Source organism: Ruditapes philippinarum, unplaced genomic scaffold, assembly GCF_026571515.1.
Source record: "Ruditapes philippinarum isolate M1 unplaced genomic scaffold, ASM2657151v2 ctg3495_1_1_1_1, whole genome shotgun sequence".
Lineage (NCBI taxonomy): Eukaryota > Metazoa > Mollusca > Bivalvia > Venerida > Veneridae > Ruditapes > Ruditapes philippinarum.
Genome location: NW_026853797.1, coordinates 125,051 through 137,759, shown reverse-complemented (window position 1 = coordinate 137,759; position 12,709 = coordinate 125,051). Strand labels below are relative to the sequence as shown.

Sequence of the window (12,709 nt, the reverse complement as noted above, 5' to 3'; positions counted from 1 at the left end):
CGTATTTCACAACTTTTAAACGTGTTTTGTCCGTATATCATATACCACAATTATAAAATAACATTACTCCACATATTGATTACGTTGCAATTAACTTGACGGCAATTCAATTAAGTGGGATTTAATTTGAAAACTAAGACTATATTTATTTATGTTTCAGTGTTTCTTATGTAAATACTCTTTGTCTTGAATATATTATTAATTCGTAGCAATTTTACAATGTTTATTTAGGGATCGCATATACACTTTTATAACATTCAATTTGATAGCAATAGGAAAAAAATACAATGCCTTTGAAACTGTGCACCGAATCGCCTGTCAAATGATCAGTATATCGCATGATACGTTGCCTACAAACAGTTTTAACGTAAATAAAGTACATCAGACGATAAAAAGGACGATAAATAGAGCGTGCTTTTTTCTTTTCAATGTGAATCTATATTTACTTTTAAATATGCTGTTTTCAAAACGTAATGTTCGTAGATAATTGTATAATATTTCTTTGTAACCCGAAATCTTTTTTGTTAATTGTATATAGGTTGTGAGAAAATATTTATTCGCAGATTTTTTTTACTATATCGCTTTATTCACTCACAATGTAACATACTAGAACAACATGGAATCCTATATGGCAAAAATAAAAAAAAAAAAAAAAAAACAAAAAAAAAAAAAAAAACAACAACAAAAAACAAAAAACACACAAAACGCAAAAATACGTTATAACAATATTCTTTTTTTTTTAACAGACTTTACATTGCCTAATGTCATAATATCTAAACGAGCGTTATGCCCTCGTTTTATTGTTGTGTTTTTAAAACTTTGTTGTTGTTTTATTATTTAAAAAAAAATTAGTAGACTCCCAAAGGCTTGATAAATTTAAAGTTATCGTTAGATTCTGTCAAAGCTCAGCAAAAAATTACTCTGGTTACCCACCTTAGTGCTCAATTATGATGTCGTCTGCTTCTCTACCGTTCCCGCCAAACTTCGATCAAGTACAGGTATAAATGATAATAAGAAGATATTTTTTCGTTTGAGTGAATTTTTGAAAATATTTTCACAAACGTAATAAAATTCAAACTACTTTCACGAGCGAGTAAAATGTGTATATATATTTGTTTCTCACGATAATGATATATATTTGTCGGATTAAGCACCATATTCATGGGTAAAATTAAATATGGAGGTAATAATTGAAACATAATATTAAAGAATTTTCTACCAATAAAACGTGTAAACAAATGAGCCGCGCCATGACAAAACCAACATAGTGCGTTTGCAACCAGCATGGACCCAGACCAGCCTGCGCATCCGCGCAGTCTGATCAGGATCCATGCTGTTCGCTTACAAACCCTATTACAAGTAGAGTAACTGATAGCGAACAACATGGATCCTGATCAGACTGCGCGGATGCGCAGGCTGGTCTGGATCCATGCTGGTCGCAAACCCATTATGTTGGTTTTGTCGTGACACGGCCAAATACAATACTGTATTGTTCAAAATTAATCATTTTAATCAATTTTTATGTCTCAATTCATTTCTTAAAAACTTATTATTTTTTATTATTTTTACAAGTACTCGATTGCTACTAGACATTAAGGCTAATAAAAAAACTCCAACCGTATTTCTTCTACAGTTATAGATAGTTTGCTATAGCTCTGCATACCTTTTTTATAAAATGTAAGACTTAAAGTACACCCGATATGACTTGTTAAAAGGTAATCTTTAGTCAACTCTTTAATGCAAATGTTTTTAAAGTTTTTAAATGAAATATTCAGAAAAAGAAAACTAAGCTATGTACATCAAAAGTGCACGTGCGTAGTTACTTAAACGCGGTTGTTCACACAATTTTCCTCCAAAGTGGAACCACAATGTCGTATGTACAAGAGACACGTGTTGTATAAGGAATTTAGTGCGGCATACTATCTTTCTACAAAGAAAATCGAATTTAAACATTATTTTTACAATATTAATTACCTAAACTTTTACGACATTTAAAAATCGAAAAAAAATATGGGAGATAATGTTTTTTTGAGCTACAACTGTATAATAAATACCCATTATATCTATTCAAATTAACACATAACGGGAAAATAGCAGACGACAGTTTCTGTTATCATATTGAAATAAAAAGGTTTTAAGCCAAGATGAATATTTTGTTGCTTAGTGTGTTAATTTTAGCATTGTTTTACCCGGTAAAAGTATTTTCACAAACTGGAACCGATGTTAATAATTTGTTGACGCATTTATTTACAACTCGGGGTTACAACAAGAAAATTCGGCCACTTACTGACCAGAACACAGCGGTACAAATTGGCTTGGACTTCTTCTTGAATGGTGAGACTTGTTCTTTTTAATACAGTCTTTAATCTTTTGAATTTGTATAACGTTCTTTACCTTTTTTGGAATAGATTCGGAAACTGTTTTGTGCAAGTTTTAAAAAGTCTGATAAACAGAGGTCAATAAATGCGTGTAGGTTCAATATGGAATTTATTGAACGAGTTGAATTAAATTATAGTTCTATGCAAGTCTCTAGTAACCATATTGTTGTCTTTTCATATAAAAAATCAATAATTTAGTATTGAAGCAATACGGATATAATACAATTAATTTAACACTCATTCTCACTTAAGTACGACATTTCATAAGTTCTAGAGCTGAAAAATGAACTTTCTTGAATATTAAAATTCTATTCCATTCCAAAATTATAAGTATCTCGACATCTTAAATATAAAATATTACCAGTACAGATGTCCTAGATTTTTCCCTATAATAGGTTTTCTAGATATAACCAGAAAATAAATTTCGCCATTTTCGAGACAACGGTCCTTAAATTTGTGCATATGGTATGGCGATTTTATTTTGTCTCTTAAAATAAACTTTCTATCATCTATTTATATGAACATCTGGGAATGAGAATCAATCATTGAACTGACAAAAAATACATCTTTTGAAAAACAACTCATGGAAATGCATTTCATATCGAATATGCTTAAATCTCATTTTCAAAATGAATAACCTTACAAAATTCACAGATCCATACAATGGACGAGTAAGAAAATGTGAAAATTACTGACGAATTCTTGAAAGTACGTACTTATTTATTATCAAATTGTCAAATGTGTAATAATTTACGTCATCTCATATATTGACAATTTATTAAGGACTCGTAAATGATTTTTCAGTTGTCCCGTAAGTGACCCAGTATCCAGATGCTATGGATTGACAGAAAGAAATGTTAATACTTTGAATTATATATTTATAATGATTGAAGATTAGCTTATATTTATTTATGAAATGGAGCAGATATTCCTTTGGCAAGGTTGGGCCCAATTAACAATATTTAAACATTTGAACTGAAAATAGTCAAAAAATAAGTAAAAGATCGTATAAATGGTCTTAGAGAGGCAACAAAATTCCTAGAATGGCATAAAATCCAAGATGGTGTAAATGAAAACAATAGTACGAACCAAAACAAATATTTTTTCTCATAGAAATATCACTTTCATTGAGAAAATCACTGTTTTATAATTTTCTTTCGCTCTGGTCATTTACGGGACATATCAATTTTAATACTATTATCTTATAATTGAACTGCAAAACAATGAACAGTATTTTTGTTTAAACAGATATTAAGTATCTAGATAAATTAAAATATTTTATATCAAGATGCATGAAAAGTCATATTCCATTTAACTGAAATATCTATGAAAATGTTTTTAAGTTTTCAGAATTTATTTATTTAGGACAAAACTAGGTAGTTCTCTACATATCTGCTCCAAAGAACCTTCTATCTTAAATACAAGATACTCCAATATTATTGCGTTTACATCGATAAACGTGGACTCAAAATTTCCTATTACTCGAATGAATATTCCCAAATTAATTTTACCATTTACGGGACAGTTCAGCCAGATACGGGACACGCCTGTTATCATGTTTACTTCGTTTTTGTAATTAAAATATAAGTTTAAATGTATTCATTTATGAAAGTAAGTATCCATTGAACTCTTTAATAGTCAAAACGTCTGAATACCAATGACAATATCAAAATTATGAATTTTAGAAGCTATCTGCAAGTGAAAAACACATTTCAGATGCGTATGTTTAAAAAACAGGGATATTTCTTTGCTTTCGTGGAAGAATACTATTCCAACAATATCAACGCCCATTAACAAGTTGAAATAATTCAACATATCTAGCAGAGTAAATCACAAGAGAATGTGAAAGAGTGTGAGTCCCGTAATGCTGCCCTCACACATAAACCACGACCTTACTGCGACCTGAAAACTAGTAAAATAGCATTTTTCTTTCGAAAATCGTTGGTTTTCTTTCAATTTCCAAATTTCTCTCGCAGACGGTCCGGGGCTCTGCAGTCTTGTGTTTCAGTACGTTTTCTCTAATGTCCTCAATACGACCCTTCTACGTCCATGGCGTTTTCCACTGCGACTGTATTGCGTCCCCAAGGCGACCCCACGGCGATCATCGGCGACCCAGCTGCGACTGTGCTATGTTCTCTGCGTCCTTACGGCGACTCTACGACGGCTATTGCGTTTTGTCCGGCGACTGTCCTGCGACTGTACGACGACCCTTCTACGTTCTTGCTACGTCTATAAAAAACAAATACTTTTTACCAGTAAATTTCATTCTGAGTTTGACCTTCAACGAGTGAAGACGTATTTAATTAGTATTAAGTTAAATCATCCATATTATTCCAAAGATGAGAGGCGGACGAGGCAAAAGAGCGAGGGTCTCTAAAGTGCTACAAGTTGACCCAGTCGCCGCTTCAAGATATGCAGTTTGGTAGTGGTTCACAGTGTGTAGAAATCGCGGCTTCATCCACTGGCGGAGACGCATACAAACAGTCTTCTAGTGGTCCACAGTCTGTTGAAACAGCGGCACCGCTATCAGACCAAGTCTCCGAGTCGGACACTCAATCTACCAGTGGTAAACAGTGTTACAGTTCTTCAAAGGCCAATAAGTCTAGGTTGATGATGAGAAGTGACCTCACAGCTGAAGATGAAGAATCCATGGGTCGAGTGGTTGAGAGAAAACCCGTTGCTCATGTTGCTCCTGAACAAGAATCATGTATTGAGCCAGTATTACATTATCCATTTTCACACACCGATGTTAAAGCACTGACTGCTGAAAGCGAACTGAAATTCTAGATTTTTAAGCAAAAGTCTAATGAAAATGGTAATCGTACTAGGGTCGCACTAGAAACGCAGTGCAGCCGTACAAAGGTCGCCATAGTCGCAGTACAATCGCCGTAGAGTCGCAATGGACGCAGAAGGGACGCACTAAGGACGTAGTAAGATCGCAGAATTTTTCTTATTCTCTGTTCTAACAGCACTGAAGTCGCACCAAGAACGCCAAGGATGTAGTAAGGACGTGGTAAGGACGCAATAGTCGCAGCAAGGACGCAGAAGCGTCGCCAAAGGTTTCCGAGCAATTTCTTGTAATTTCATCGGTGACTCTACGGCGTCCTTAGTACGAGTGTACTACGTCTAATTGCGTTCTTATTGCGTCCTTACAACGATGCTGCTGCGACTATGGCGACTCCACTGCGATCCCACGGCGACCTAACCAGGACTCAGCAAGAACGCAGAGTTTCTGCGACTGTTTTGTGCATGTTCAAAATAGTCGCCGACGGTCTGCGACCTTGTGCGTCCTTGGGTTCCTCGCTACGACCTCGCTGCGTCCCTGCTGCGTCCATGGCGACTGTGCTGCGTCCTGGGTCGTAGCAAGGTCGCAGTAAGGACGCAGCAAGGTCGCGAGGTATGTGTGAGGGCAGTATAAATGATGGGCTCGTAAATGTTGAAAATTTCTGTTTGACAAGGGAATTTTATGAGAAATTGTGGAATGGTTTACATGAATGACAGAATATAAGCAAGACAAATATCCGCTCTAGATATCTGAAGTATTATAACATTGAAATTATTGAAAATATATTGCAAAACGCATGGTATTGATGAGCCTCGTAAATGATTTTGAAAAAATTACGCTTGTAAAATCCAAATTAATGTGAAATCCTTATCAAAATGGTTGCACAGATACTCTTAATCGTCATATTTTATGTTAACTATATTACTGTAGACTTAATATTGCTATTGAAATAACCATTTATACGTTACCATGTATGATTAACGTTGTTTTGCAATTAAGACTCGTAAATGATTTCGACTTTGAAGACAAGCAATTCAAATTTGATTTTGAGAAAATAAGTTTTCGTAATATCAAAAACAGTTTTATACGTCAAAATCTGCAATAGAATAACGAAAATAAGCTGTTTTTACTGTTAACCACGACTTTTGTACGAAGATATGTGCAATGAAACATACTTCGATTTAGTTGAAGACATGCTGTTTTGAATACCCCTTCCTTGCAAAAGCAATTGTCAATAGCAAAATCAAACCAACAGGCTAGTAAACTTGCGCTCAAATTAAATCTTTGATGCAGTACCAATTGTTAAAACATTTTACAAGAATGTTCGGGCTTATATGTCTCCACAAATTTTAATAGAGCATTGAAGACATGGAATGTCGTACTTAAGTGAGAATGAGTGTTAAGTCAATTTACCCAAAACATTAAAAACTCCATTTTTTTTCCAACTGACGCGAACGGCAGATTGACTGATTACAAAGCGTCGAACGCATATGATTAGCTTAATGTGAAACGTAACTCGTTCCATTTCTTGTTAGGATATTAAATTGTGAACATTGAATTTGACATTTTGTAGAGGGAAATTCAGTAAAGTCTTTTCACGTAGTACAATTTATTGAAACACTTGCGCATTGGAACTCAAACCGTGCATTATTCTTCACAACTTACTGGTTTCTTAATCATTAGCAATTTTGATGTCATGTCTGATGTCATATGACGTTTGAACACACCTTTCTTATGTAATCGTATATTTTAGCTTTCACTAAACGATTTAGTTGATTTCATTTATTTACCAGGAAAAAAATAGGGTAAACCATGTTAAAGGAATAATTGAACTGTGCCAGGTCAAAACTAACATAATGGGTTTGCGGCCACCATGGGTCCATACCAGTCTGCGCATCTGCGCAGTCTGATCAGGATCCATGTTGTTCGCTATCAGTTTCTCTACTTGCGCAGACTGGTCTGGATCCATGCTGGTCGCAAACGCATTTTAGTGTCCAACTTTATTTGTCATCCAAGTTAAATTTTCATAGAAGAACAAATGTCGATACTATATCAAATTCTGTTCATAGTCATCTTCTATTTTTCATAGTACTTCATAGAACCGCGTTGTTAAAATAGTCATTTACATAAATTTGCACATGCGCTTTCATGGGCCGCTTTTAAGGAAAAAGGTCAACCTACATGAATTTTGTATTTATGGTTAAGGTTCATTATTTAAATCCACGTCCTGGCGAAAAAAATATGGCACGTGTAAACAAAATGTCAATTAAAATTTTTTATTGCGAATGTAGGAAAATGTCTGAATTAATTTAAACTAAGAAGTAAATCACGTGTGTGAGTGTGTGTAAGGTCATTGTGTAAGTAGTGCCTTGTGTGTCAGTGCTTGTGTAGTGTCATGTGTGACTTGTTTGCTGTCTGCATCATAATCGGTCAGTATGCATTGTGCCATGCCATAATGTAAGTAGTAGTGGACTGTGTGTCAGGCCAGTGTTTGAGCTGTAACCTGTTTGTCAGTGTGTGAGAAGTGTCCTGTCTGCCAGTGTGTGAGTAGTGTCGTGTGTTATTGTGTCAGTCCATATATGTGTTTGAATAATATACGGTGTGTCAGTAGCACCCTATGTGTTAGTGTAAAGTTTTGTGTGGTTTGGGTGATTATATGTTATTGTTTGAGTTGTGTCCTGTGTGTCGGTGCGTGTCATTTCTTTGAGTAGTGCTATGTGTGTCAGTCGTATGCTGTGTGTGGCATTATGTGAGTAGTGTCCTGTGTGTTATCTGTGTATCAGTTGTGCCATAAGTGTCAGTGTGTGAATGGTGTCATATGTGTTATTAATATGTCTGTGTTTGAATAGTGTACAGTGTGTGTCAGTAGCTCCTTATGTGTTAGTGTGTAAGTACAGTTTTGTGTTTGAGTGTGTACGTTCTATGCTGTGTGTGTTATTGTGTCCTGTCTGTGAGTGTGTGAGTAGTGTTCTGTGTGACAGTGTGTGAGTAGTGTCCTGTTTGTCAGTGTGTTAGTAGTGTCCTGTCTGACAGTTTGTGAGAAGTGTCCTGTCTGACAGTTTGTGAGAAGTGTTCTGTCTGTCAGTGTGTGATAAGTGTTCTGTCTGTCAGTGTGTGAGTAGTGTTCTGTCTGTCAGTGTGTGAGAAGTGTTCTGTCTGTTAGTGTGTGAGTAGTGTCCAGTCTGTCAGTGTGCGAGTTGTTCCCTGTCTATTAGTGTGTGAGTAGTGTCCTGTCAGTATGTGAGTAGTGTCCCGTCTGTCAGTGTGTGAGTAGTGTCCTGTCTGTCAGTGTGTGAGTAGTGTCCTGTCTGTCAGTGTGTGAGTAGTGTCCTGTCTGTCAGTGTGTGAGTAGTGTCCTGTCTGTCAGTGTGTGAGTAGTGTTCTGTCTGTCAGTGTGTGAGTAGTGTCCTGTCTGTCAGTGTGTGAGTAGTGTCCTGTCTGTCAGTGTGTGAGTAGTGTCCTGTCTGTCAGTGTGTGAGTAGTGTCCTGTCTGTCAGTGTGTGAGTAGTGTCCTGTCTGTCAGTGTGTGAGTAGTGTCCTGTCTGTCAGTGTGTGAGTAGTGTCCTGTCTGTCAGTGTGTGAGTAGTGTCCTGTCTGTCAGTGTGTGAGTAGTGTTGTGTCTGTCAGTGTGTGCGTAGTGTCCTGTCTGTCAGTGTGTGAGTAGTGTTCTGTCTGTCAGTTTGTGAGTAGTGTCATGTCTGTCAGTGTGTGCGTAGTGTCCGGTCTGTCAGTGTGTGAGAATGGTGCTCCGTAAATTCCGTTCATTGTGAAAGCTATGAATTGTGTAAATTATGATTTATATTGAAATCGCCATTACAAGTCATTTTTATTATTGTTGTTGTTAGTATTTTTAGTGGAGTAGCGGGGGGTCGAACTCGCAACCCCTAGACTTGTAGTCAGACAGTGTTACCACTGCACCACAGCGCCCGCTCTGATTTATAACTTTTTTGTAGTCCCTATATACATTATCACATTAGTAAACAAGAAATTGAGTAATACAATTGACTTTTCACACCTAAATAGTAAATATAGCTTTTAGGTCTATAGTGTTTTACAATGGCTGACATTCGTGTCCATGCTCGAGGGGCTATGATAAAGGACTAGACACAAACGAGTACTGAAAGTAAATAAATATAAAAAGATAATTAGAAGTTTCTAATTTCTGTAGAACAGCACGACATGTTGGTTTTGTCATGGTGCGGCTCAAATTTATTAACATTCATCTGTTATATAATTTCAGCAATAATTGACTTTGACGAACAAGACGAAAGTTTAAAGACGTCTGGTTATCTTAGTTTTATTTGGCTTGATGAATATTTGACGTGGAACCCAGCTGACTACAACTCAACTACCGAAATATTTCTGGTATACACCATTATCTTACATTATACCAATTATTATACCCATATTAGAAAAGAATAGAATATAGTAGAATAGAATAGAATAGCAAAGATAATGACTGTAAAAAAATGAAAATAAAAAGAGAATAACCTATTTGAACCCAAAGAATAACTTTTGTTTTAGAGAAGTTAAGTTTTACCTATCGCGAAGAACTTTTCTTAGCTTACAAAAATGGTAAACCGTACTCAAAACATCTAATTTTGATGTGAAAAAAGCGCATATAGAACTATTAATGTGCATAAGGTATACGTCATATTAGTGCTTTTACTTTTGATATTGAATTTTAAGCCCCAGGACGATATATGGAAACCAGATGTAGCGATAAGAAATGCCTTCAAATCCTTTACTGGACTCGGATCCTCATTTCTAAATGTCAGGGTTACTTCGGATGGATTAGTTTGGTGGAATCCATTCCAGGTAATTTGGACATAGCTTTTTAGATTTTACATACATATTTCACCCATATGTCTTCTGAATATAAAACAGTAAATTTATTTAATATAAAAGGAGATGAGATTATGTTATAATTATGGTAGGGTGGCACCGTATATTTGTTTACTTTTTCAAATTCTTCTTAATTTATCATACTATCTATACAAATACTTCGTTTACTTATCATATATTTACTTCATTAAGAATGAAGGTCCTATTAAAAACTTTGTCGAGTATCGCATAAATATTGCATAAATTCGAAGCCTCTGTGTCGTCATAATACCTTAATGTATATTTTGTTCCGCGAGAGCGTGCTTACCTATTGTGACGTCATTCATTATCTGAGAAAACACCAATATGGCGGCTCGCATAAACTTTCCGTTTATTTCAGGTGCTTGAATCAACTTGCGCCGTTGATATCACGTACTTCCCGTTTGATAGACAAACTTGCGATTTGAAGTTCACAGCATGGAGTTATAGCAAAGATGAAGTTGAAATCAACATGGGAAGTAGAGGGGTTGAACTTGAGGACTATGTCGAGAACTCGGCATGGGAACTCACCGGAACTTCTGCAAGAGAGACAAATACCGGAGAAGCGGCGGTTTTCTTCACTTTGAAATTGAAACGTAAATCCGGATTTTATATTTTGAACGTAATCATGCCGGTTGTTTTACTATCTATTTTGAGCGTATTTACATTCGTTTTGCCAATCACATCTGGTGAGAGAGCAAGCTACGCCGTGACGGTGTTCCTGTCGCTGGCTGTGTTCTTAACAATTATCGCGGCCGAGTTGCCAAAGAATTCCGAAAACACATCAGTCCTCGCGGTTTACCTCATGCTCATCAGCAGCTGGAGTACACTGATTGTAGTGTTATGCTTGATCGAATCTAGAATTGCTATCCGTGATGAAAAAGAATGTGCCAATCAATGTTTTCTTTATGGCCTTTGTAAAAGCGACTGATTTCTTCACTTGTAAAAAAGGTGCAAGAAGTCTGTCCGCCCAAAAGAATTTACATCAAAGTCAGAGCTAAAAGAGGTGTTAGAGGAAAATGGCAATGTCATAACCTGGACTCGAGTCGTGGATTCTATGGACTTGTTTCTTTTGGCTTTCTCTACTATTCACGTTTCTGTGTACAGTTATCCTGGATCTATTGCAGTAAATGGACCGAGTTAATAACATAACATGGTACCACATTTACCTATGCCTTATTTTGCTAATCCCTTGATATTAGTTGCCATATCTTTGCATATCCTTTACCTGTTTCGGATGTTTGGTCACTCTTACTTTACTCATTGTGTGCGTGACATCTATGTGAGTCCATTGTTTGATTGATAATTTACCTTATTGTATTAAAAGCATCACAACAGAAGATTTTCTTTTATTTGACACAATTGTAATTTAATGAAAATTTGGACTTTGTAAGTAAGAATATTGACAAAAAACTTATAAAGTAACCGAGGCACACATTAGGCGCTTTTGGTACCACATAAATTACGCACTGGATGTTTATACATAGCATCAAGTCTGTTAAAAACAGTAAAGGGACATGGTGATGAATATATCTATGTACAATTGGTAATATCTTTATAACATAATTATACCGTGTAGATGAATGCATGTTTTAGTTAATGTTTTACAGTAAACACCGGTTTATTAATGAATTTACATTTCTTGAGGCGTGCAGATCTAAATTGATTAAGTTTCGTTTAACATTGACAAGTTCAAATGACAGATTATTTTGTTCGATAGCACTTATTTTTCAACCTTTTTATAAATTTTAATTTTCTTTCAGCATACTTTAAGATAACGCAGCAGGTTAGCGACGTGAAATCGAATATAAACATTATTAAGATAGATGTTTAAACAAGCCTACTGCCAAAAAAAAAAAGGAGAGAAACTACATTTCATTGGGTTATTGTGTATCCCAATATTGTTAATAACGCCGTAATAGATGATCTTAAGAAAAGAATTCAAAAGATTTGATCTATTGAGATTGCTTTAAAACGAGAAACGCAAATTGTATGAATACGCCTGGTACATAATTACCTTTAAGTTCTTTTGTTGTAAAAATCCATTTTTTATGTTATTGAAAATATAAGTGATACGTCAAGACTTTAAGAGTGTCATATAGGTTTCTTTAAAAAAAAATTGACATTTTACTTACTTGTATACTTCAATTGTTAAAGTGACCTTCAGATTTTCTAAAGGTTAAATATGTTTTTTTTTAAATAAATCGTTTCATGTAATAATCAAATCAAAAGAATTAAGCACAGACACTTGGGGTTTGGAGCTCAAAACGCCTTTAAAATCCAAATAAAATGCATATTTGTCAATCCCAGCACATGTACTGATCATATATATCAAAAAATCTTAATATATGCCGTTTTGAAAAAAAATCATATTTCAACAACTATAATAATACACAAGATAAAAATGTTCGCCGGAAAAAATCCGCACCCCTACCGTCATAATCACCATGTATTTTTATTCCATTTCCAATATTTTCACATAATCCTTTGGTCCATCGACACAGAAGATATAATTCTTCACGATGATGGTCAATTTTAAACTTCAACGGTAATATAAACAACGCAACAGCCGAAATAAACATCAATATTATCGCCGTTTTTTTTCAACGACAAAATCTTTCGATAAATTCAATGGACCAGACGGCTATGAACGAAGCTATCCGATTATGTGGTTCCCAAACTT

General features: G+C 35.3%; 1 protein-coding gene across 1 annotated transcript; it reads left to right on the top strand.

The window, feature by feature from the left end:
- The first annotated feature begins 2,067 nt into the window (after positions 1–2,067).
- Positions 2,068–11,897, top strand: LOC132737910 (acetylcholine receptor subunit delta-like). Its single transcript, XM_060725283.1, has 5 exons — positions 2,068–2,334; positions 9,404–9,528; positions 9,853–9,981; positions 10,388–11,182; positions 11,790–11,897. Exons 1-4 carry the CDS (start codon positions 2,145–2,147, stop codon positions 10,955–10,957), a joined length of 1,014 nt encoding a protein of 337 aa, XP_060581266.1. The 5' UTR covers positions 2,068–2,144; the 3' UTR covers positions 10,958–11,182; positions 11,790–11,897.
- Positions 11,898–12,709: the final 812 nt, after the last annotated feature.

Bases quoted from the DNA above. Each gene is read 5' to 3' on its own strand.
- LOC132737910 (XM_060725283.1), top strand. From the start codon at position 2,145: ATGAATATTTTGTTGCTTAGTGTGTTAATTTTAGCATTGTTTTACCCG. The intron at 2,335-9,403 runs GTGAGACTTGTT...ATATAATTTCAG, and splicing joins CTTGGACTTCTTCTTGAATG to CAATAATTGACTTTGACGAA. The intron at 9,982-10,387 runs GTAATTTGGACA...CGTTTATTTCAG, and splicing joins TTTGGTGGAATCCATTCCAG to GTGCTTGAATCAACTTGCGC.